At 44.3% G+C, this 27,301-nt stretch overlaps 1 protein-coding gene across 1 annotated transcript in view; it reads right to left on the bottom strand.

Annotated features, from left to right (window-relative positions):
• Window positions 1-26,304, bottom strand: part of ASTN2 (astrotactin 2) — a 715,352-nt gene extending 689,048 nt beyond the window's left edge. Inside the window, exon 1 of the mRNA XM_053473898.1 lies at window positions 25,920-26,304. Coding sequence (XP_053329873.1) covers window positions 25,920-26,220 — 301 coding nt within the window. The 5' untranslated portion in view covers window positions 26,221-26,304. The remainder of the gene's footprint in view (window positions 1-25,919) is intronic.
• Window positions 26,305-27,301: the final 997 nt, after the last annotated feature.

Genomic DNA, 27,301 nt, shown 5'->3' with positions numbered 1-27,301 from the left:
CCTCTGGAGGAAGTTCCATTGAAGCTCTTATCGTTTAAGACTGTGGTTTTGGTGGCCATTACTTCCGCCAAACGTGTGGGAGAAATTCAAGCCCTATCATCCTCTGAGAAGTTTACCATCTTCCATCAAGATAAAGTTGGTCTCCACCTGCAGCCTTCCTTTCTTCCGAAAGTTTTATCCAAATCCACTATTAATCAGCTTTTAGTTCTTCCATCATTTTTTCCGTCTCCCTCTTCTCCGGAGGAAGCTAAATGGCACATGTTGGATGTCAAGAGAGCCCTTGAGTTGTATATTTTGTAGGACTTTCGCCATCCGTTCCACTGACCAACTGTTCGTTACTTGGTCCGGTCGTTCAGCGGGGAAGACTGCCTCTAAGGCTTCCCTGGCAAGATGGATCACGGAAACTATTCGTATGGGCTACCAAGTCTCTGACGTTCCTCTATTGTCTCCTGTCACGGCCCATTCCACCAGGGCTGTGTCTGCTTCATGGGCTGAGAAGGCTTCTGCTTCACCGGAATTAATTTGCAAGGCGGCCGTGGTCATCATTCAATACCTTTGTTCGACACTGCCGGCTAGACGTCTTCTCATCCTCTGCAGCAGATTTCGGGCGTACGGTGCTCCAGGCGGTTGTTTCCTAAGGAGTTTGTTGCCCTCCCATTCTTCAGGGATCTTGGTACATCCCAATTGTAATGCCACTGTATCGCAGGAAAAATTGAAATTTTTTACTCACCGTAAATTCCTTTTTCCTTAATACAGTGGCAGTACGGCTTTCCGTCCCTAAATAAATTATTTGTTGCAAGCAGTTTTGGTGTTCTTGTTATTTACTGGATCCTTTCTGGGTGAGCTTGGTTTTATGGGGAAGGGGGAGGGCTTCTCTCTAATTAACCCTTTTTTAACCGTAGCGTCTTCTTGTCCACATGAAGAAACTATACCCCAATCGTACTGCCACTGTATTAAGGAAAAAGGAATTTTCGGTGAGTAAAAAATTTCCATTTTTTTTAAATATAGACACCTTTAATAACACACTCTTTCCATCAGGAAGAATTTTATATATTTTTATTGTGTATCAGTAATATACTTTTTGACTGTTTTTACCGTTTTTTCACCTTTATTTTTTGGGGGGTTTGTATGGGTTCTTATGTACTGTAGGGATTCTCTACGATATTCAACACAACTTATAGTGTATAATCCTTCTTCTTCATGTAAGTAACCATGGCTGATTCCTCCGCAAATACATTTTCACCGACTAAAACGTTATTACACAATACCTATATTCCATAGCGGAATGGAACAATAATATCCGATGTGATGCGTCCATCAAGGAAGGAGAATGCCTCCGTAGTAAAGGACGTCCCTACGGAGGAGAGAAAACAGGAAGTTCTACTTACCGAGAGCTTCTTTTCCCTGCCAATCCCTGGTGACACTCATGATAGACTCCTCCTCCGTACCTGAGATAGGGCAGGACTCTAAAACTTTAAAAGCCCCTCCCCTCCTACTAACACCAGTGAATACCAAAGACCACACAGGAAAACAATCTGATGCAACAAAACTTTATTGAAAGGAAGGGAGGGAACAAAAATTTGTCACTCAGGATAGATGTACCAGAGAAGAAGGGAGGGTAAACTCAGAAAGACAAAACAGCTTCAAGGACCTTCCGACCGAAAACGGAGTCCTCTTGAGCCATCTGGTTGAGGCGGTAATGTTGAACAAAAGCGTGGAGAGTTTGCCAAGTGGCCACCTTGCAGATCTGGTGGAGACTGCCCTAGTAGAGTGGGCACGGATCCCCACAGGAGCAGGTTGGCCGACTGCAGAATATGCCAAGTTGATGGCCGCAACAATCCACTTAGCAATGGAGGACTTGGAGATGCTGACACCTCTGTTGGGCCCCGAAGAGGCCACAAACGAGAGGACTTACACAGGGGCAGAGTCCATTCCAAATAAATGGTGAGGCACCTCTTCAGATCGAGAGTGTGAAGAGCTTCTTCTTCAGCTGAGCCAGGAGCTGGAAAAAAAGTAGGCAGCACGATGTCCTGGTTTTTGTGGAAAGCTGACTGAACCCTGGGCGCAAACTCCGGCGGTAGAGAGAGAACTACCTTATCAGGGGAAAAAACAGAGAAACTGTCAGGCTCATCATATTGCAGCCCTTAACTGGATGTTGGAGTCCAGAGGGCAGGAGTGTAAGAACGCAGTGATTGAAACAAACTTCACACATGACACGAGCGGAATGTTTGGTTATAGGTTATATTCACAAAGCAAAGGAAAGCAAGACATCTCACCAGAAGCAGCAGAGTAGGAGGCATATCATGTATATGAGGGTAGAAAAGTCCAGGCAAGTATTCAAAAGGGTCTGGGACAGGTAGCAAGCAAAAAGCGGAAATCCAGTAGGCAGTCCGGGTCAAAGAGGTAACAGGCAGGCAGGTAAATCCAACAGACAGATCCAGTGTCTGGCGTGAACTATGGTTCCAAAGAACTTAAAGAACTCACCCCTCTGTTACTGGGAGGGAGGGATATAAATCCTGTTCATCAGATCAGGTGTGAGTTGTCTAGACTTCAGGTGAGGGAGGCAGGGATGTAAAGCCTGTTCATCAGATCAGGTGTGAGTTGTCTAGGCTTCAGGTGAGGGAGGCAGGGTAATGGTATAACAAAACACAGCTGAACATAAACACACAGCACATTAATTATATACATAGCAAGACATGCATACATGTTACAGGATGCCACAAAGGACAGGCAACAAGGCAAAGAACACAGAGGATGGAGTGAGGAGCTGAGATGTATAAGGGAAAGAGGGCAAAGGTACATAAAATACAGACAGAAATAAACAGGATAGCAAGCTGTGGAGAGGAGTTTAACTCCAGGCAGACCACTTAAAGGGGCGGCCACGCCTGGCAGTTTGCAGGGCTGGGGCTGAACCCTGACAGAAACGGTTCCTTCATAGACAAAGCCTGAAGTTCACAAATCCGTCGAGCGGAAGTAATGGCTACTAAAAAGGCCGTCTTCAGCAATAACAAATACAGAGAAACCGATTGAAGAGGCTAAAACGGAGGTAACGTGAGTCTACGGAGGACGAGATTCAGGTTCCAAGGAACCATTCTGGTGACAGAAAGAGGAAGCATCCGGACGATGGTCTTGGCAAAATGTCTGACCACAGACATCGAGATATTAGCTCGAACCCCAGGAGAGCACTAATGGCAGAAATATGCACCCTGATAGTAGAAGGATGATCCTGATGGTTTGAGGGAAAAGAAGACAGGGATCTGATCATTGTCTGTGGATGCCATTAGGTCTATCTCAGGTAAGCCCCACTGTTGGACGATGAAGTCGAAGGCTGCAGGATGCAGAGCCCACTTGCCGCTCAGCACAAGAGTTCTGCTCAGGAAATCCGCTTGAGAATTTAAAGTTCCTCTGTGGTAGACAGCGGACAGAGTCATGAGATGGGGCTCTGCCTAAAAGAAAATCCTGAGCGATATACGGATGAGGGCTTCTTGTACCTCCCTGTCTGTTGACATAGGCTACCACTGCCTGATTGTTGGAGCGAAGCAACAAACAAACAGGTCCTGATACGTAGCTCCCCATCCCCTGATGCTGGAGTCGGTGGTGAGAAGTACCCCGCAGCTAGGATGTTCCGTTGGAGCCACCAGGTGAGGGATGCTCTGACATATGGAGGAAGACAGATAAGCCTGTCTAGAGCCAATGGGTTATCTTCTAGCTGGTTGAGGACATCTTTGAAGAACTCTCATGTGGGCCAGAGCCCAGGCCACCGCATACCTTGCAGAGACCATCTTGCGCAGCAGGGACATGCATAATCTCAAGGAGCTTCTGTGCGCAGAGAGAACCCTGTGTACCAGGAAACAAATCCACTTGATCCTGGCAGGAGGAAGGAAAGCTTTCCCGGAGCAGGAATCCAGGCGTAGACCCAGAAAAACTAGTTGTTGAGAGGGAACGGTGCAGAATTTGTCCCAGTTCAGAATCCAGCCGAGATCTTGTAACGTGGCAACCGCTCTGGAAAGGTGAGCCCGAAGAATCCGCGCTGACCAGGCATGGATAAGCCAATCGTCCAGATAAGGAATAACTGAAATTCCCTGAACTCGGAAATGGGCCGCCACAACTGCCAATAGTTTAGTGAAGACTCTGGGGGCCGTTGACAGTCCAAATGGAAGGGCTCGAAACTGGAAATGCTGGACAGCTGAACCCCGAGGAATCGCCACAATCAGGAAACGTTGATGAGATGGATGGATGGAAACGTGGAAATACGCATCCTTTAAATCTAACAAAGCCATGTAGTCGTTGAGGCATAATGTGTCAAGAGTGGATCTCACAGTTTCCATCTTTAACCGGACTGGAGGTGACTGTTCAAGAAGCGTAAGTCTATGATTAGGCAAAAAAACCCCGGCGTCTTGGGGACCAGAAAAACCGGAGAAAAAAGGTCGGACCAAGGGACAGGAACAAGGACTCTCAGGTCTGTCAACTGCTGAATGGTAGATAACAGGACCGGTCTGGAGGAAGGTGGGAGATCAAAAAACTGTCTGAAGGTCTGATCTGAAATTGAAGCTGTGCAATACAACTGCTCTCACCCAGGGGTCTCGGGTGAGTGAGAACCAATTGTCCCTGAAAGATCGGAGCCTCCCTCCCACCAGAATGGAGGAGACGTCATGCAGAGCTCTTGGGGTCTTGAAACGCTTTGGGGGAGGCGAGTCTGTCAAATCTCCCCCTTCCTTGAGGGAATCTGCCTCGAAAGCTCTGTTCTCTAGACAAGGGGTTGAATCTAGAGCTATGGCCTCTAGATTGGTCCGGGAAGAATGACCACAATATCCTCTTCGATCTGTGAGAGCCAAATCTTGACTGCTCTGGAAACTGAGGCAGACGCAATTCCTGGCTTAAAGACAGCAGCAGAAGCCTCAAATGATTTTTTAACAGCAGATTCGGCTTTCTTCTCCATCAGGTCAAAAAAATGAGAGCCATCCTCAAGCGGCAAAGTAGTCTTCCAGGAGACCCTCATAACAGCTGTGTCTACCAGAGGGGTAGCACAAAACTGAGCAAAGTCCTCATCAAAGGGAAACATGCGTTTAACCCGTCTGGACAAGTTAACCCTCCTTTGCGGGTGGTGTCATTCCTGCTTGATAATGTCAGTGCAGGATGAACAGGGTAACGAGCCAGACTGCTTGAAGAAGCTGGCAAAGAAAGGGTCACTCTTCTGGGTGGAGGACTCCTCCAAATGCATAGCTGACCTCACAGCGGAAATCAAAGTCTCAGTCTCTTCCACCGGCAACAAAAATGAATTCTCCTCTCGGATCTCTCCTTCCTCTGAAGAACCTTCATCTACCTGTAGATAATCAAATTCAGAGTCTTATAACAAAGGCCTACACAAAAAGAGAGGTTGGAATGCAGCACTCAGCAGTGAAATGGTGCACGAGCCAGGGTACCACCAAGTCCCTCAATAAATCCAAAATAAAGAAGCAGAGGCTCAGCACTCAAATGATAAGGTGAGTTTATTTCACACAGGCAACGTTTCGACGCACAGGTCTTTCATAAGCCTTAGAAACATTAGTGCACACATTCAAATATTTATGCAACAGCAAGTGATTAAGGGGTCGGACACACCCGATCCTACATAACAATTTAAAGTGACAGTGCAAACTGCATACCATGAACATGTTAGAATATGGTATAGATACATCGATGATATACTTTGCATATGGGAGGGCCCATTTGAACCCTTACAGGAATTCTTAGTTAATCTTAATTCATTTTCGGATAATATTAAATTTGAGATGACATGTGATAATACCAAGATTTACTTTTTAGATACTATGATCCAAAGAAAAAATGACTCTCTGATAACCGATATATATGTTAAACCGACTGATAGAAACAATCTTCTTAGATATGACTCCGCCCATCCAGAAAGATTGTTAAAATCATTACCAAAAAGTCAATTTATTAGAGTAAAACGTATTGTTTCTGATGAGGAGACACAAGAAACGAGATTTAAAGACATGTCAAAAAAGTTTTTAGATAGGGGTTATCCCCCAAACTTATTGAATGATACATATAGATCGGTTAAGGAAACAGCTAGAGTGGATTTGTTATCTAAAACACATAGGGTTACTCAGAACAGACTGGCTTTTGTGTCCACTTTTGGTACCCATAGCAAAGATGTTACAAAGATTTTTAGAAAACATTGGCATATATTATCTGATGGCTACCCAATGATAAAAGAGTTTGCATCGACCCCTCTTATGGCATATAGAAGGGGTGGTACTATTCGGGATCAACTAGTCCACGCTGAACTTAAATATGTTAAATGTGATAACTCACAGCGGTTTATGGGTTTAAAAAAATGTGGCAATTTTCCATGTTTAGGTTGCGTGGCCTGTCCTGATATATTGAAGGGGGACAGATTTAAACATCCACAGAAAGATAAATGGTACAATCTTAAATCCCATTATACATGTGAATCATCCTATGTAGTTTATATACTCACATGTCCTTGTAACCTTTTATATGCAGGAGAAACTACACAGAAGATCAAAAATAGATTTTACAAACATAAATCCACCATCAAATTAAGAAAATTGGATTTACCGGTCCCATCCCACTTTGATGAGTTGAAACATAAATTGACGGACCTTAAATTTCGTGTTATTGAACAGATATCTAGACCTAACCGAGGGGGTGATCGAGTTAATATTCTAAAACAATGTGAAGCATGGTGGATTTATGAATTGGATACATTATTTCCAAATGGACTTAATAGGGAACTGGATTTAATGCCATTCTTGTGAGCCTATGGCCATACTATCCTGAATATACCCGATCTTGACTGATCGTGGGAGCTAAGCATGGCTGGGCCTGGTTAGTATGTGGATGGGAGACTACTTGGAAATACCAAGTGTCATAGGCTGTTAACTTGTGTGAAAGCCTTGCCCTAATATGAGACATTTAGGATGATTGGGAATCAAATGATTTTGGAAATATATACTTTTATATAAAGATATTCCTATTTATTAACTTAACCATTATCCTTTATCTCTTTTAGACTCTCCTTATTTTAGCTCGGCTGATGGTTATTCCGGGACGTAGCTGGCCCTGTAGGTTTATTTAATGCCTCTTTGTAAATTTTGAGATTATATAATATTTGTGCCACTGCGTTGACAGACCGATCTTTAATATTGTATATTATCATACCACAGTTTTGTTACAGTAATATCTTTAGATCATATAGTGTCTGTATTTGTAGTACAGTGTTGATTTTAAACTTGTGTACACTTTTTTATATATATATATATATATATGTAGTATATTTATCACTTCACCTTCATATTTATTCATATTTTTTATATAATGTTATTTATTTATATATACACATTGACTGGCTATCTTTGCACTGTCACTTTATATATAGACTGGTCAGTTTGCACTGTCACTTTAAATTGTTATGTAGGATCGGGTGTGTCCGACCCCTTAATCACTTGCTGTTGCATAAATATTTGAATGTGTGCACTAATTTTTCTAAGGCTTGAGAAAGACCTGTGCGTCGAAACGTTGCCTGTGTGAAATAAACTCACCTTATCATTTGAGTGCTGAGCCTCTGCTTCTTTATTTTGGATTATAACAAAGGCCGACGCCCAAGGGGAGCAGGGTCTTGCACGGCTGGAAGGTAATGATAGGCAGGAACAGCCTGACGGAAGGCAGAGAAGGTAGTCTGCATCTCTTCTGTAAGCCAGGTCAAAAGCTCCCTACCACCAGACGGCTCAGAATCCGCTACAGAGCTCAGGCAAGCGGAGCAGAGCTCTTCCTCGAATCCTGCAAAGCCTTGTGACACCCGAAGCATTGGGCATGCTTGGACTTCGTAACAGCTTTCTTAGGCCTGTCCTCAACAAAGGGCGGCTCAGAGTTATCAGGGGCTGACATAACTAAAGATGCAACAGCACCCAGCAAATAAAACAGCAAACAGCAGGAACACCCATAAGTACCAACTCGCCTACCTTATATATACAATGAGAAAATGATCTGAAATCAGGCTGTAATCCGCAACCGTTGGCGCCAAGATGTAAAATCCTGAGTGAGAACGAGGCTTGGAACGCACTACAGGAAGTGCGAAAGCCCGAACCGGAAGTCGGTCTAGCCGCTGAATTCCCGTAGCCGGAAAGCCTCTGTGGCCATAGGAGGTGCCACCGCCATCTACGCTGACGTCTACACCGCGAGCACAGCCGACAAAGCCAGGCGAACGACAGAGCCGCAGCCACGGATACCGCCGGAACAACGGCGCCGTGGCAGCGGAGGTAAGGGACAGGGCAAAGTAAGGACAGTAAGCGCTGGGCGGCACCAGCCAGCCAGCTTAAGGTGCAAGGGTATCCCCCAGGAAGGGGGCTTAGCCCAGTGAAAAAAAACCGGCTCAACCTAGAGCCGGGGAAAATAATAAATGGAAGACGAGTCCTCCCTACCTGATGTAGGACACTGGTGTTAGAAGGAGGGGAGGGGCTTTTAAAGTTTTAGAGTGCTGCCCTATCTCAGGTACGGAGGAGGAGTCTATCCTGAGTGTCACCTGGGATGACAGGGAAAAGAGGCATTACCTGTAAAGAGAAACAGCGTCTCCAACGGGACACAAGTAAACAAAGAAACGCCAGTATACAACGTACGTTGTGTCTCATAATGCACGTCTCCAAACGTCAGGACGCCACCTAACGCATACGGAATTACGTCACAACGTTATCCAACTCACACGGGATCACCCACAAGAAGGAAGGAAGATTAACACGCACATAAAAAGAAGTGGAAGAAACGGTCAAGGACTTTTTCCCTCCTGAGGAAGCCACTAGAGGCGAAACGCGTCAAGGAGAGACTTTCCAATATTTTATATAGTTTTTTTTTATGTATTAATACTAATTTTATTATTATCATAAAGGGTTAGTCCCATAATAAATGTAAATCTAAAGATACTTTCTGTTATAGTATTCTTATTTGGGGGCATATTCTCCATTTTCTGCTGGAAGGAGATCCTCTGCTGCATCACAATCCTTGGAAGATCACCCTCTGGACAAAATACAGCGTTGAGAGAATATACCCTGGGGAACGTGGGACTCTTCAAACCCCCCCCAAGCGTATTATGCACAAAATGTGATGTGCATTGGATCCTGTGAGTGCAATCATTTACTATCTATTTTATAAGGTTTATCAACAGTATCACACTATTAGTTGTGTCTTTTGTTCTTCAGCTATGTATTAAAGAAATTGAGAAGCACATGAAAACTTTCAGCACTATTGTGAGTGCAACTTACATCACATTATCAACATATTTTTTGTGAACATTCTCTACGCTATTGTTTATTTCCCTTTTATCTTACATGAGCGCCCTAACAAACAAAGATTCTAACAAAAATAAGAAAAAGAGTTATAATACATTATTAAATAAAAATAAATAAATTAAACCCAACAGTGAGTTTTACTTTTTATTCTACTTTTAAAACTTTGTTTTTTGTATGTTTATTTATTTTTTGGACATATTTTTGTGGTATGATTGCTTGACATCTACATTTCTGTACAAGCCGTATCATTCATTGTTTTACCCTGTGTATATATATATATATATATATATATATATATATATATAATGGTTTTTTTGTGTGTGTGTCTTTTTGTGTTAAAATATATATTTTTATTTTTGTATATTGTCTCAGCGCTGTCTTCTTTTAGCTAAATTAAAATTTTGGTATAAGTGAAACACAACTGATAGAAACATGTTTTAACCTACGTGGACTGATAGGGGAGCTCTATGGGTAACTGACATGAGGGAATAGTAAAGTCTACAAGTTATGACTCTGCCGTAAAAGGTAAACCCTTCACACAGAGTAATTTTGAAAAAGGGTATCAAAACTTGTTAGCGGACAGAAGAAGGCTAGATCTCTACCTCTACGACTACTTACACCTAACACTCCTATCATGTCCAGGTTCTAGCATGTACTGGTTGCACAGGAGTGTTATTGCTGTTCACAAACATTCATTAACTCATTCATATACCCTCCCCCACCCCTTTACCTGAACTGCAGATCTCTCACTCATAGACTTCTGCAGGGGCCCTGCTGCTTCACTCTGTGTTGCTGTGCGAGCTAGTGATGTCCGGTTCGTGAACGAAACGTTGTTTTGAACCGATTCTTTTCAATGATCCAGGTGAATCGGTTCAGTAGACTTAACAATTTGTTTGTAACAGTTCAGTCTGTGAACCATGAACTGCAGTTGTAACATGACCCCATTAACCATAACTGCCCCTAAATTAACCCTAAAGACCCCATCAACTATAACTGCCCCTAAATTAACCCTAAAGACCCCATTAACCATAACTGCCCCTAAATTAACCCCCACCTCCCGTAACTTTCAGCTCGATTTGCTCGATTATAAGATGACCCTGATTATAAGATGACCCCCCCAAAATCTGAATATTTATTTAGGAACAAAAGGAAAAGCCTGAATATAAGACGACCCTATAGGAAAAAACTAGTAAATGTTAATTCATGTAAACCTTTTATTTTCCAACCTGACCCCATTTATGCACATCTGCCTCCAGGCTTGCCACTCTGCCCCAGAAATGCCTTATACCCCCTATATGCCACTGTGCCCCATGATATGCCTTTTAACCCTCTAAATGCCACTGTGCCCCATGATATGCCTTTTAACCCTCTATATGCCATTGTGCCCCATGATATGCCTTTTGACCCCCTATGCGCCACTCTGCCTCCAGAAATGCCTTATACCCCTATATGCCACTCTGGCATTAAGGGGGTTAAAAGGCATATCATAGAGCACTCTACGTACAGAAATGCATTATGCCCCCCCCCCATTTAACATTACCTCCCACTTACCAGTGCTTCTGACTCCTTGGTGTGTATTCAGGGCAGCGGGTAGACATCTACATGATTCGCGTAGGCAACTTCCGCTGCTAACGGCACCTCCTTCCGGCTGCAGCAGTTGTCTGTGTCCATCGTGCATACACCCTCCGGCTATAAGAGAGAATTCCCCTGCAGCACTGCGGGGAACTCTCCTCTCTGACAGCCGGGGAAGGTCTGAGCGATGGACGCAGACAACCCCCGCTGCTAACGGATTTGTTACTAAATCTAATATTTTTAAGTCTTTTACTAACAAACATTACATCAGTTGCCAGACCACTTATGTCATTTGTTTGGTTACTTGCAAATCTTGTGGTATGCAATCGGGCAGGGGCGTCCAACATGCGGCCTGTGGGCCAAATGCGGCCCACAGGACCTCGAGGTGTGGCCCGCGTGATATCTGCAGCCAGGGCAACCTGTGGGAGTGATGTGCAGACCCCATACTGCTGGCAGCATCAATACACAAGGGGGCAGCTAGCCAGGTTTCAGCATGTACTGGCTGACTTGGCATGATAGGAGTGTTATTGCTAACAGCAATCACTGTCCCCAACCCTGGATTGAAGGGGCCCCCACCACCCTGTCGTCTCCCCAGCGGCTGAGAAGACTCTAGAGAGAAGGTGCAGTTGGCAATTCTCTCTAGCGGCAGTGATATTTTTCGAGAGAGGCAGAGGTCAGGCTGGTGAGTACTGCTCTTGGAGGGGCAGATTATTTGGGGCACATTTCAAACAAGCCACTGATGTTTTACTGCTAGGCTTTACACTTAGACAATCAGGCCTAAACAAAGAATATCATTGTTCATTGTTTTATATAATGCTCACTGTTTTGAAAAGTCATGTTAACCGATTGGTAATTCTACCTCTGTAATCAAAATTTGAATATCTCCTTTCATGGAATGGTGTGCCTCAGGGCTAAGTTCTAGGGCTTCTACTCTTCTCTGTACATCCACTCTCAGACATCATCTCATTTGGATTATAATACCACCTTTACACTGAGGACATGTTCATTCACCTTTCCTCACTCAGCTCTCCAACTCATCACTGATTTTCCTGGAATTCTCTTGCCTGTTCAGGTAGTGTCTCTTCTAGTTAGTTTAACTTTAAACGACCAATAGAAACACATGTATTTAGAGAAGAATGCAACATGCATCCAGAAAAAACCCCGACCTTCAAGAGCTTAACGCCACTGATTTCTACATATCACCCTTGCTAGTGTCTAAACAGCCCTTTAGGACCACATGTAAATTTTAAAGGACCACTTTGTCACCATTTAAAACCCATATGGTAGCTGGAATGTCCCTGTAATTTTTCCTCACCCAAGCAGTCCTACTGCCCAATTTCATCAGGATTCATCCATTTGTTGCCACATCTAGCCAGTGCAATTAAAAGCTGTTTTGGCACCATTATAATCCATTTTGGCAGTCCTTAATGAGGTAAAGTGGGAAGGGAATGTGTATGAAAGTTTACATATCCTGGTGACTGAAAAGTAGGAGTCACCAAAAAAACAAGAGAGGTGGCCTCATTGATGGTTATGACTGTGATTGATGGGTCCAACAATCCTGTGGGCGTTTTTCCTTACTTTTTCACTATTGGCCAATCAGCATTTACAAGAGGAAGGGACAAGCATTAGATATATAAATGTGCTAACGGCATCTTAATAGCTGCAGTTACAGACTGATGAAAGTTGGAGTGTGAGACAGTGACATCTTAGCAGAGGCTGAGATTGATGCTCATTGATCATATACAATACCCCAAGTAATTAATAAACTAATGATAGTTTATTTTAGTGAAGAAAATTTACTGGTGCAGGGTGGATTGGACAAGCTGTAGTGTAGTTCTGTTGCGTGCTGTATATCATTTATATATACCACTTACAGGGACTGCATCAGACATTTTTTTCCAATTTATTTTAAGGCAAAACCTCTAGTTGGTGGTCAACACAAAACAAAAATATACTTCTGTTCGTGAGTAGGGTTTAGTAGATAAAGTTGCTCATTTACGCTACTAGTCAAACCTCTAATTTGTGGACAATACATCTTTATTGATAAATATTGTTGACAAACCTAGTCATAACTGGGCTTGCGCTACTTCCAGTTTAAAATTTAAAACCTGTTCACGAGTAGTAAAGTTTGCAAACGGATTCCACTTAGGGGCGCTCATATAAACAAATATAAAAGAAAACACAAAAAAACTTGATGGTGAAGAGGTCAATGTAACACCTTATGTCTGATCAAGAAAGCTCCCATTACACTCACAATGTGTATATGATGTTCTGATCCTTCAACAGAATTCTTGGGGTCTGTGTGTAAAAAAACACAAACAGAAAACGAACACCATGGGACAGTAACAAGAGAATAAAGGAGGTGAGATGCACTTACAATTAGATGGACATACTGAACATGTATGTAAATCCGCTGTGTGTCCAGGTGTGGTTGCTGTTCGATATACATCCACAACTCCACACTCTGACTTTCCTAGGTCCATGGACTGGTTTTTCTGATGTTTGTCCAGATGGGATGTAACGTTTCCAGGTAGATGTAAAGTGCAGGTGCAGTGAGGGGTTGGTGGAAAGTCTTATTACACCACTAAAACCGTCTCATCAGTAATGTCCGCCGCTGGAGGAGCAGGTTGAACCCGGCTTAAAATCACTCAAGGGAACCGGAGGTCTGTTAAAGACCTCCGATACCGCTCCCTTGTGATCTGCACGGCAACAGCTGCTGTGCGCCGGGATCTGACAACAAACCCCGGCGCACAGCAGCTGTTGCCCTCTGAACCGGAAGAAGACAGAGAAGACAGAAGAACTGAAGAAGAGAAGCGAAGAGGAGGAAAAAGGAGCTGTAAGGAGAAAAGAGGAAAGGTAGGAAAATATTCAGTGAGAGTGGATTAGTATATATGTGTGGATTGGTGTATGTGTGGATTGGTATATATGTGTGGATTGGTATATATGTGTGGATTGGTGTATGTGTGGATTGGTATATATGTGGGGATTGGTATATATGTGTGGATTGGTATATACGTGTGGATTGGTATACGTGTGGATTGGCATACGTGTGGATTGGTATACGTGTGGATTGGTATACGTGTGGATTGGTATATATGTGTGGATTGGTATACGTGTGGATTGGTATATATGTGTGGATTGGTATATATGTGTGGATTGGTAAGTGTGTGAGAGTGATGGGTGTTATGCTGTACCATTTCCAATGTCTTTTTCATGATCTAATTATGCTCTAAAAGTACATCATAACTCCCATCACTCTATACTGTTCCATACAGTGGCAGAGCTGGGAGGCAGAGGCCTTGCACCCCCACCGCAGGACTCCTGAAAGGTAAGTGAACTTCAAAGAGGGAGAGGGTAGATAGTTAGGAGGGGGTAGATAGGGGAGAAGGGAGTGAGAAGGGGTAGATGGGGCAGAAGGGAGTGAGAAGGGGTAGATAGGGGAGAAGGGAGTGAGAAGGGGTAGATGGGGCAGAAGGGAGTGAGAAGGGGTAGATAGGGCAATCATACTCCTATCATGCCAAGTCTGCGAGTACATCCTGGAATCTGGGTATGCCTGGGCATGATAGGAATGTGATTGCTGTTAACAATCATATATATATACATACAATATTGTTTTTTTATTGTTTTGTCCTATTTTGGTGTGTTACTTACTTTAAATAAAAGTGTTAGATTTTTTTATGGTGTGGGGAGGTCATATTCGGTTTCGGACAGGTAAATGCTGCATTTTCGGTTTCAGTCCAGAATTCGTTTCGGTGCATCCCTACTACTAAGCCAGACAATGAAGTGGTAGGCCTACACCACATCAATGTTTGGCATAGTATATAGTGATTGGTGTTATGCTGCACTATTGTCAATGTCTGGCTCAATGTATAGTGATAGGGATTACGCTGTACCACTGTCAATGTGTGCCTCAGTATATAGTGATAGGTGTTATGCTGTACCACTGTCATTGTCTGCCTCAGTATAAAGTGGTAGGTGTTATGCTGTACCACCGTCAATTTCTGCCTCAGTATATAGTGATAAGTATTATGCTGTACCACCGTCAATGTCTGCCTCTGTATATAATGATAACAGTGAGAAGAGGCAGAGGTGGTAGATAGTGATACAGGGGGATAGATAGTGAGAAAGGGGAGTTTTGTTACAAGTTTTTATTCCTTTCTTTTTTGGGATGGGGGGGCACCAGAGGAGTAGTCCGCACAGGGCGCCAGAACACCTAAGGCCGGCTCTGCCTTAGAGTGGCGGACCCAGTTGCAGTTGCGGCGGGCTTAAGGGGCTCTGCCTTAATGCGGCCATATTTTAAGGTACTAGTCTGGAGCTGCAGCTCCATCAGCCCCTAAGTCAATCCTGCCCTGCCACAGGCGCGGTCGCAGTTGCTCCTTGCTCTGTCAACAAGGTAAGTAGGGTGAGGGAGGGGGCTGCAGTGAGAAGGGGCAGAGGGGGGTTAGGTAGTGAGAAAGGGGGAGAGGGGATAGATAGAGGCGGTACATATTGATAAGTGGGGAAGGGGGTTACATAGTGAAAAGGGGGAACATAGTGAGAAGGGGCAGATAAGATGATGAGAGGGGGTAGTGTGAATGCGTATGAGAATGAATGAATAAATGTGTGGATGAATTGTGTGAATGTGTATGACAATTAATGAATTCATGTGTGGATGAATTGCTTGAATGATTTGTGAGACTGCATTAATGAATGTGTTAATGATTTGTGTGAATGATTAAATGCAAAGATGGTACATGAAGGGTGGGCTTTAACAATAAATAAATAAATAAAATATGGGCTGCTCAGGCTTAAATGCCCGGGCCTATTTTTTGTCCCAGTCCGGGCCTGCCATCAACCACATCCCATCACAAATCCCATCAGTATACAGGGGATGTATCAAGTGAGGGGATTAAGGAATACAATGGGTTTCCCCCACCTGTGTTATCCCCCCTGTAGTGCGGGTGCCGTCTGGGCAAACAGGGATGTGCTGGCTGATTAAGAGCTGCAGCCACATTCAGTCTCTGGGCCGGTTACACAATAAAACACAATATAAAATATTACCGGGTCATGGTATCACGAACTGGACACAAAAGTGTTACATTGACCCGGCTAAACTTCATTTGAACATATGAGCCAGCTAGCCAACGGTCCGGCAGACCAGGCAGATCCACACGGGTCTGCTGCAGGCTGTTCGAGTGGACAAAGTTGAAAGGTGCAGGACTTAGTTCATGGTCCCCTTTGTCAGAGGCATCCAGAGAGAAATATAGTCAGCAGTCCTCCGTGAATTTCGGGACGATCCCAGCTTAGCCAGGGGCACATAGTTATCCCCCTCACCGGGGTAACAGGGACAGCTGGGGATTTTTGCTCCCTAATCTTGGGCTTGGGAACCAGGGAAACACGTAGAGGTAGGAAGAGGGGCCTCTACCAGGGCGGGAATGGGTGCACTTACGAGGATACAGGGTGATCTCTGGGAGTTACTACAGCTCTCTTGGTGAACATTGGCGGCAGCGGCGGGATCCTCCTTGCAAACGTCCCAGTGGATTACCAGCGCGTATACCAGCAGCAAGCTAAGGATGGTTCCAGCACTATAGGACATGTTGGTGCACAGCAGAGTCATGGGCTACCTGAATGCCTGGATGGACACTCTCAGAGTGGACCAGGGTGTCCGGGGAATAGTCCTCCCATTCTCCAAGGAATGGTACGTGGTACAACTAGATTGGTGAATGCCGTACCTGGGAGAGCAGCCCCAAAAGGAATTGGTGGCTGAATTGAAGAAGTTGCTTTCACTTGAAATGACTGTGGATTGTGGATAAAGGGCCCTGTATTGGCAGGCCGCACAGTGGTGTCCAGAGCTGAAAGATGACTACCTGCCAGGGGAGGATGACTTTGGCGGCCCAGGATTGATAATTGAAAGCCTACAGGAGGACCGAGAATTCGGGAACCCATCAAAATATCGGTGCAAGGAGATCCGGGAGTTCAGGGAAGGGATTTTTGCACATGTGCCCTGTTACCTGCCCGACTTGTGGGCTGATTTCGATTATTTGGTTAACCAAGAATGGATCCTGGAGCAGGCCTACCGAGAACTCTTTGACCGTGCTCAGCAGTGTGCCCCAGAGGAGGTGGATCCTGTGAGTATTGTGCGCTCACCAGAAGCACAAACAGCCTCTGCCCGCTCCCTTCCCTCACCCCAGACACTTTGCCCTGTCCCCCGCAATATGGCCCAGAAACTGACAGAGACCCCCCCTGCATCTCCCAGCCAGATCGCCCAGCTCAACTGCTGGCATCTACTGATTTTCCCCGTGTTTTACTACTCAGAGTCTCAAAATTGTAATGTCAGCTGGACATCCTGTTGTAGGAAGAAGGCTGATTGTCTTTGCATTGTTGATTGTATAGGTGTGAAGTGTTTCCCCTGTTATTGTGTGAGTTAGCCCTTGTCTTGTAGGTATGACTAGGTGTCACTGCTGCATACCTAATCATCAATTACACAACAGGTAGCTGTTAATCCTGTGAGCTCCTGTTATCTCTGTGTCCTGGCCATTGTCTGTCTCAAGCCAGTTATATGTCTATCATCATTCCATGTCATTGTAATGTAATTATTTATGTCTCATGTCATTCTGTCCTTCCCCCGGATATTGTGTTGCAGGATTTGACTTAATTACTTCCTTCCTGACATGGTAATTAGATCATGTGATATTTGTCTTGCCCCTTTTCAGGAGTCCTGTTTTCACCTCAACATGAGTGTTGCCTGATGCTTGGGGTGGGCTGCTATGATCTTTTATTGTCCTTTTCAGGACAATAGCCACGCTGTGTAGCTAAGCTTCGGATAGCCACAGTGCCAACACAGCCCCGGGGCAGCGACGTCCCCCCTTCTATCTACAATGCTGGTTCTGCCTGGCGTGGAAGGGGTTAATTGTTGGTGTCCCGGCAGGAGGAAGCAACGTTTGGCAGGAGTACCCAGTCAGGGTACAGGTCGGTCCCGTCACAAGTACCAATTTGGTGGTCCAGAAATATAGATTGACTTCTGAGTCAAACCGTGTGGGGTCTTATCAGACGTCAGTCTCCCCCAGAAAAAGGAGTGGGACTGTTGTCCTCGTCTGGGACCCGAACTCCCCAGTCTCTAAGTACACCCCAGTACTAGTTAGTGGGACAGGTGCCTCTTGCCAGCCTCCTGCATTCACAACTCTAGGAGCAACGGAGCTGTGCTCCCCGACTGAACTGGTTGCAGACCTGGTTGGCGTCTGGCCCCAGTTTATTCTTCTTTTTAAAAGGGGAAATATGTGACAGAATGACCTGTCATACATGGCCCCAAGGTACTCAGAGATGGCTCCAGCCTGGCTGTCAAACAAAGATAGCACAGGCAGGAACTCCATTGTCAGGGCCGGCCCAAGACTTAATGCCGCCTGGGGCGAAGTTTAAAATGCCGCCCCCCCTGCCGACACCCCCTTTGTACTTACCTTTAAACAGTCCTGCGGCGAGTCTCCCTGCTTTGCCACGGTGCTGGCTTGTAATGCTGAGCGCCGGAAATTGACGTCACTTCCGGCGCTCGGCATTACAAGCCGGCACCGAGCTAGAGGGCTCGCAGAGGAGAGAGAGGGGCGCCGGGCGGGTAGGCGAAAACCACTCTGCGCCCCTCTCTCTCTCCTTCGCGGCAAAGTGCCGCCCTTTCAAAAGTGCCGCCTGGGGCAATTGCCCCACTGGGCTCCATTGTAGGGCCGGCCCTGTCCATTGTTTAATTAATCCCATCATTAGGGTTGCTGCCAGGGGAATTAAAGGTTGGGTTGAATACATGTATCTGTTAATTTATGTTAATGCAGTTTTGTGGATATATGAGTCAATGTTTTACAACAATAAACTGTTCATTCCTGCTGTACTCAATTAAAAGGTAGTTGTGTCTACTTATTGGGTACACACAGCAGGGTACCAAGCTGTGCATGCTGGCTGGTGCTGGAAGTTATTCCGGGGACAACAGGAGGATACTGGGCGATCTCAGGAAGTTACTACAGCTCTCTTGGTGAACCCGTTACAGGTTGGCCAATGCTCCGTTCCCTTATTCTGTGGAAAATGCATGCCGGCTTTTCCAGGAGGCTAGAGGGCTACAGGATCTGCAGAATTTAAAAATAAAGCTCTGTTTTGTTACAAGCTGGTGTTCCCGACTCTGATTGCCCTAAAGGACTGTGCTGTGACATTTATGGCCCTCATGCTACAGGGTTTGTCACAGTATCGATATTACATAATCCGGACACCTTTTGTGCCATAACAGGAGCTTGAGGCAGTCCAGGCTGAGTCCTTATGCAGATTCTGGAAAGGGACCACATATGTGTGGTATGTCAGCATTACATAGTCGCAAGGCACCCCAAATCATGACGGTGCAAAAGGGTTTCACTGTTTACAGCTTAACCACTAAGGTCCAAGTCATGATTTGGAGGTAAAACTACCCCTAAACTTCAAAATAACTCCCATATACCCAGAAAGGACATCGCCTGCAGAGTTCAAAGACACTCTCCTTACTTTTCTAGATGGACAGCCACAACCACAAATCTAATGCAATATAGATATTAAACTTTTTTCTTTTACCATTTCACATTTTTTCATGTATCAGGATGAACGCTAGACTCTGGAGTTTTTTTACACAGATTTTCTTTTTGTTTTTCAGTTTTGTGATTATGTCTAGCTGTTAAGCTAGGTGGTTAGCATAAGGGGTAGTGTTAGTAGATAGTGTTATGTACAGTTAGATGTTGGTGTCAAGTTACAGTCAGTGCATAGTTAGAGTTAGTGATAGGGATGATCTGAGTAGGTCACTGGTTTTGATGGGTGAGACTAATCAATGATCAGTCACCTAAAGTGTCATTAATCAATGATCATATAGCAATTAATTAGATAAAAATGTAAAAAAAAATACAAAAGTATTGCTATAAGATCACTTGTAAGTTTCATAACAACATTATTATTTTTCAGTATTTTCTATTAGCATGTCTATATGAAGATGTTTATCTATGTATTTTTTAAATACATGTTATATTTATTAAATATTCAATATAGGTTGTGTTACACATATTATATGACCTGGCAGTAGTACTGCACCGATCCAGGTTGGAAGGTTCCTTTCTAAACTATTTTGAACCGGCACGGGGAGACAAGAGCGTATCCAGGGTCACGCTTATGTATGTAAGCATGGATGTGTACTTGTGTGTGAGCATGGGTGTGTGCTTGTGTGTGTGTGTGTGTGAGCATGGAATGTGTACTTTTCTGTGTGCGTGAGCCAGGGGCGTACCTAGAGTATTTGGCACCCGGGGCGGATCCTGTATGTGGCACCCCCCCACACACACACTTTAAAACTACCTGGCCGAAACTGAATATGACCCCCCACACACACTTTTATTTAAAGTAAGTAACACACCAAAATAGGACAAAACAATTAAATAACTATATATATATATATATATATATATATATATATATATATATATAATTGTTAACAGCAATCACATTCCTATCATGCCCAGATATACCCAGATTCCAGGAGGCACTTGCAGACTTGGCATGATAGGAGTATGATTGCCCTATCTACCCCTTCTGCCCTATCTACCCCTTCTCACGCCCTTCTCCCTATCTACCCCTCCTAACTATCTACCCTCTCCCTCTTTGAAGTTCACTTACCTTTCAGGAGTCCTGCGGTGGGGGTGCAAGGCCTCTGTCTCCCAGCTCTGCCACTGTGTGGAACAGTATAGAGTGATGGGAGTTATGATGTACTTTAGAGCTTAATTATGTAATGAAAAATACATTGGAAATGGTACAGCATAACACCCATCACTCTCACACACTTACCAATCTGCATTTACCAATCCGCAGTTACCAATCCACACTTACCAATCCACACTTACCAATCCACACTTACCAATCCACACGCATACCAATCCACACACACATACTAATCCACACACACATACTAATCCACACACATACCAATCAACACATACCAATCCACACACACATACCAATCCACACACACATACCAATCCACACACACATACCAATCCACACACATACACCAATCCACACACACATACCAATCCACACACATACCAATCCACACACACATACCAATCCACACACATACACCAATCCACACACATACACCAATCCACACACACATACACCAATCCACACACATACACCAATCCACACACATACACCAATCCTTACACATACACCAATCCACACACATACCAATCCACACACATACACCAATCCACACACATACACCAATCCACACACATACCAATCCACACACATACACCAATCCACACACATACCAATCCACACACATACACCAATCCACACACATACACCAATCCACTCTCACTGTATGCTTTCCTACCTTTCCTCTTTTCTCCTTACAGCTCCTTTTCCTGCTCTTCGCTCCTCTTCTTCTTCAGTTCTTCTGTCTTCTTCCGAGGGCACGGGGATCAGAGGGCACGGACAGCGGTGGGCGCGGCTTCAGTGTTGTGCGGCGGGATCTGACAACAAACCCCGGCGCACAACAGCTGTTGCCGCGCGGATCGCAAGGGAGCGGTATCTGATGTCTTTAACAGACCTCCGGCTCCCTTGAGTGATTTTAAGCCGGGTTCAAGGGAGATCCTTGAACCGGCTTAAAATCACTCAAGGGAGCCGGTGGTCTGTTAAAGACCTCCGATACCGCTCCCTTGCGAGCCTGCTCCTCCAGCGGTGGACATTCCTGTCCGTCTCTGGAGGGGTGCCGGCAAGTTGGCACCCCCTGATGAGCGGCACCCGGTGCGGACCGCCCCCCCCCGCTAGGTACGCTACTGGCGTGAGCATGGATGTGTAAGTGGGATGAGATGGAGTGTGTGTCAGTGAGTATGAGCGTGTGTAATTTGTATGTTTACAAATGTTTTATGCTGGAAGGAGGGGACAAGGGGCAAAGAAGGCGCTGGCTAGCTGTTGAAGTTGGGGGCCCAGGGGGAGTTTTTGCATCAGGGCCCGGTGGTTTCTAGTTAAGCCCCTGATCCTATGTCTTTTAGGCTAAAATTGCACAAATGGAGGTTCCAAGCGACATAACTGACCACAGGAAGATGGAGAGAAGGAAAACCAAAAAGAAAAAAACAGAACTAATATAACATGAGGGGCTACTGAATACTTAAAAATATTTATAGTGTAAGCTTTCACCATGTAACTCATTAATATGCAACAGTCTTCAGCTACATGTGAAAATATACACAGTGTAGTGTTTGTAATCAGTCATTACAGCCGTAGAGGGCTGTTTATATCACAGCTATTTTTTATTTGCTCAAACAAGTATATCACTCTATTAGTCTTTGCATCCACAAAGAATATACCAGCACACAGCAGTATATTTTAACCACACAGCCAGCATATTTAGCCATACATTTAATGCATGGTGTTAGAGCCTGAACAAAAAGTTCTAAGATATATTGCAGGTGGTGAAAACTCTGTACCAACAAGAAATAATAAGTTATCCCAAAAACAAGCCAGTTCTCCCAAAAACAAGCCAGTTCTCCATACCTTATACCAGTGTTGTGAAGGATGCGTACAAATGCAGATGTTTCTATTTCCACTGTTATAATAAAAATGAATAGGAGCTATATGTGTGTGTGGTTTTATGTGAAAAAATGGTATACATGGAACAGAAATCTTCCTAATGCTTCAGTAAGGTGGTCAGTTCCAAAATGGGCAAAGATGAAATTCAAAAGGAACCTTTGACATCATGCAGTGGTTAAATCGGTAGCTTATATAGCGGGGGCGGGCGGTCCGCGCCAGGTGCCGCTCATCAGGGGGTGCCACCACGCCGGTACCCCTCCAGAGATGGACCGTAATGTCTGCCGCTAGAGGAACAGGCTCGGTTGGGGAGATCAAAGATCTCCCTCTAACTGGCTTAAAGACGATCAAGGGAGCCGGAGAACTGTTAATGCAGACCTCCGATCCTGCTCCCTTGCGATGCGCGCGGCATCTGATGCTGTGCGTCGGGATTTCATGTCATATCCCGGTGCATAACACTGAAACCGCACCCACTGCCGGAAACCGAAAATGACACCCTTTTAATAAATATAAGTAACACACTAAAATTGGACAAAAAAATAAATAACATAATAATAATAAACTCAAACAGCAGTTTTATATAATATATTATGTATACATATATATATAAATAGAAATGATTAATAACTGCAATTAAACTTCTATAATGCCCAGGCATGATAGGAGTGTCATCCTATCCCACAAGCCTATGCCCACATTTCATATACGTGGTGTCATTCAATCACACTGACTACTATCATGCCCAGGCAGCCAATACATGCTGGGATCTGGGTATGCCTGAGAATGATATGAGTTTGATTGCTGTTAGTAATCATATATATTTAATATAGCAATGACACTTCTATCATGCACAAGCAGTCAATACATGCACATAACCTACAGCCTCCCTGTGCCCTGCCCCCCTACTTACACATCCATGTTATTGCATGCATATTCATTCATCACAAACATTAATTCCCTCATTCACATATAGTCATTCATACACTCTCCCCCATTATGCTGTACCACCGTGAATGTTTGCCTCAGTATAAAGTGATAGGCGTTATGCTCTACCACTGTCAATGTTTGCCTCAGTATATAGTGATAGGTGTTATGCTGTACCACCGTCAATGTGTGCCTCAGTATATAAGGATAACAGTTATGCTGTACCACGGTCAATGTTTGCCTCAGTATATAATGATAGCAGTTACGCTGTACCACCGTGAATGTTTGCCTCAGTATATAATGATATCAGTTATGCAGTACCACTGTCAATGTTTGCCTCAGTATATAATGATAGCAGTTTTGCTGTACCACAGTCAATGTCTGCCTCAGTATATAGTGATAGGTGTTATGCTGTACCCCGGTCAATGTCTGCTTCAGTATATATTAACAGTTATGTTGTACCCCTGCCAATGTTTGCCTAATGATAGAAGCTATGCAAAATAGAAGGTGCCAAATATTCTAGGTACGCCCCTGGGTTAAATTGTCTTAGTTGAGAGAAAAACATTTGGTATGATAAATTAATTTATATGTGAAATGGTTGGTAAACTGAAAATATCCTTTTTATCATACCGGGGAAAGGAAAAAGAACTTTTGCACGCATCAAGTGTCTTCAAAGTGCCCATACAATATTTTTTTTTAAAAAAAATATGTAAAAATATGAAGCTACATATCTATTAATAAAATCTGAAGGAAATGGGCTGAGATGACAGCTCAGATGAAAATACAATCTCATTTCAAACAAGAGATGCACACATGAACTTAATGCTCACATACAGTGGCGGAACTACCGGGGTCGCAACTGCGACCGGGCCCTGGAGTTCTGCCAGTCAGGGGGGCCCAAGGGGTGCCGAGCGGTTGCTGAAAACGACCGCTCGGCAACTCTTGGGCCCCCTGACTGACAGAAATCCAAGATGCCTCTGCTCCCCGCCACTGCCGCCGTCGCGCTGTCCAGAGTGCAGTGTTGGGAGCATGAGGCGTTTGTCTCCGGTGCCGGCGCTTCACGCTGAACGTCGGCATATGACAAACGCCTCACGCTCCCAACACAGGAGTTGACGGTAAGTGACTTACAAAGGGAGGGGGGGTAGGGAGGGAGAGGGTAGATCGTGGGGGGGGTAGAGGGTAGATCGTGAGAAGGGGGGGTTGGGAGGGAGAGGGTAGATCGTGAGAAGGGGGGGTTGGGAGGGAGAGGGTAGATCGTGAGAAGGGGGGGTTGGGAGGGAGAGGGTAGATCTTGAGAAGGGGGGGTAGGGAGGGAGAGGGTAGATCTTGAGAAGGGGGGTAGGGAGGGAGAGGGTAGATCGTGAGAAGGGAGGGTAGGGAGGGAGAGGGTAGATCGTGAAAAGGGGGGTAGGGAGGGAGAGGGGAGATCGTGATAAGGGGGTAGGGAGGGAGAGGGGAGATAGTGAGAAAGGGATAGATGGGTTGGGGGGGCCCTTAACAGATTCTCGCACCGGGGCCCTGAGGTTTCTAGTTACGCCCCTGCCCACATAAAAGCTATGCAGGTTTTAGGGAAGAGAGGGCCATGAGAACCATGTTATGCCTAGGGAACCATAATCACCCAACATCATTCTCATCCAATACACAATCCGTTAAAGAAGCCAAAGTACAATAATAATATTTTACATCATACTCTTTTCCACAACTAAGTGCAGGACAGAATCACACACCAAAAGCAGCAAGACGCATTTTGTCAGTCATGTGGGGGTACTGTTGTGTATTATGATTATTATTTAGTAGTATGTACATCAGATCATACTACTGTACAAAGACAGGCCTAAAAAAAGTGCAAAATCCCTATTTTATGTACTGTGCATTCTGGTCCCACTTAAATGCCACTATTTTCTTCCTAAGAAAGTTATCTAAATTAAATTAAAGTTTTCCTATTTTCTCATTTTGGGACCCACTATAGTAAGGATTGCCACTGTTGCATCATAGGAGAATGCTGCACAAAAGGGTCTAATTCACTAAAGGTAAAGTTTCAGTTGGGTTTGGCTGGCCCTGCCCAACAAAGGAGACTTTCATGAGATTAATGAAATGATTTAACTATGCATTATATAGGGTCAGCTAAATTGTGCCTGCACATTAATTCAGTGATTGGACCTTTACAATGCATACTTATGTCAAGGACTTGGAACAACAACTCTCCATAAAAACTGTAGTGAATGACCCTCGAAGGGATTTATTCACTAAATAAAGAGTTGTATTTCGGCTCCTTGACGTCACAAAACATTATAAAGCCAACCCAAGTTGGGAAGAGCTTGGCTAGCACTACATAACGTGTAGTAATTTCTTTCCGTCTCTTTTTTAAATTGAATCATACATTAAACTGGGCCAGGTCAGCCCTTCTTGATGGAGGAACTTGTCAGTGTCGGCTCTTGATAATAAACCTCAGCAAACCCCTACGATACCGTGCATCTCTGACCCTCAAATCAGTACATAATGCCTCACTTTCCTTCTTCCCGTCCACAGCACAGTAAACGACCCTTCTATATTGTTTCTTACCCAGGGCAAAAAAAGGCGGTTCAGTGTTCTGCAAATCGTCACTCACTGACACACTCCCCGGCGCCTCGTTATGGATCTGAAGGGAAAGTCGAGAATCTCCCGGGCTAGGAGGTGGTGAAGAAATAGCGCCGCTCCACATCATCTCCCGTTCCCTGAGTGCCTGCAACGTAGATACCGTCACTGTTTTCAGCCTGCAATTTGACGGGGAAGATGCGTAGGCCGTATCGGCAAAAACCACTAGTCGACCTAATAGAAGCAGGTATACGCAACGAATCATCATGTCGAGCAGATGACAATTCATCCTAATTAGTCTGGTCGTACAACCTTCGGCTTTTCCTTTTGAGACAGTGGCAGCAGACAGAATTTTACACCACAAAAACTAGTACCGCTCCTTTACCAGCCTCCTTAACATCTCCCAGCAACAGCAAATCAGCATCCAACTCTTCATACATCGCGCACGCCTCTTGTGGCACTGGCCAATGAAAATTGTATCCATTTTTTAATTCTAAACGGCTTATAATCGCATGTCTTGAAGAAAAGACCGATTGCTGGAATCAGTTTCATTTCTTATACGTTGGATTTACACAAAGTCTGTTGGCAATGACGATCTGTCATAGAAATGATCGTGACAATGTAACATACAGCCATGATCATGAAATATAATATAACTACACATTTATACATCTGACGCCCCGGAGCAGTAATACATATCATTCGAGACACTGAAGTCAAGCTATCAGACAGTTTCAAATCAGTGGTCATGCCATCAGACGCTTTTTTGTTTAGATTAGAAAAAGGTGTATAAGAACTGCAAACGTGATAATAATCATATAATGATACAATTCTGAGTTGATTAGGCAGAGTTCTCACACAAATATATCTCCCTACAAAATTATATCATTTTATTAAATAAATTAACGGTAAATATCCGATCATAGCGAGCAATTTAAAAAAATTAAATTTTCTAACATTTCTGCATATTTTACAAAATTCCACTGTTGGACCAATATATTTACACTGCATATATCTCACACACAATATAGTGTAATTTTACTGTGGAAATTTAAAGATATAGCACCCCAAAAAATCAGCACCGTAGTTATCTACTGGCATTTTTCAATATTTTAAATGGGGTAATAAAAAAATCCCCCATTGGACCAACACAGTTACACTGCACAAATCTCTCACACACACCCCTCTATTAATCCTTACAATATGGTGTATTTTTACTGTGGAAATATAAAGATATACTGTCGCTATTACGCTGGTCTCTAAGGGAGGTCTTCACCGCAGAAGTTCTTCTGCCCAAGCTACTGCTGCTGAGAGAGGGGCTTCTGGCAACAGTAGTCCAGGACTTAGATGATGCCAACAGTGGAAAACCT

The sequence above is a fragment of the Spea bombifrons genome, chromosome 8 (assembly GCF_027358695.1).
Source record: "Spea bombifrons isolate aSpeBom1 chromosome 8, aSpeBom1.2.pri, whole genome shotgun sequence".
NCBI classification, from domain to species: domain Eukaryota; kingdom Metazoa; phylum Chordata; class Amphibia; order Anura; family Pelobatidae; genus Spea; species Spea bombifrons.
This window is presented reverse-complemented; position numbering and strand designations above follow the sequence as displayed.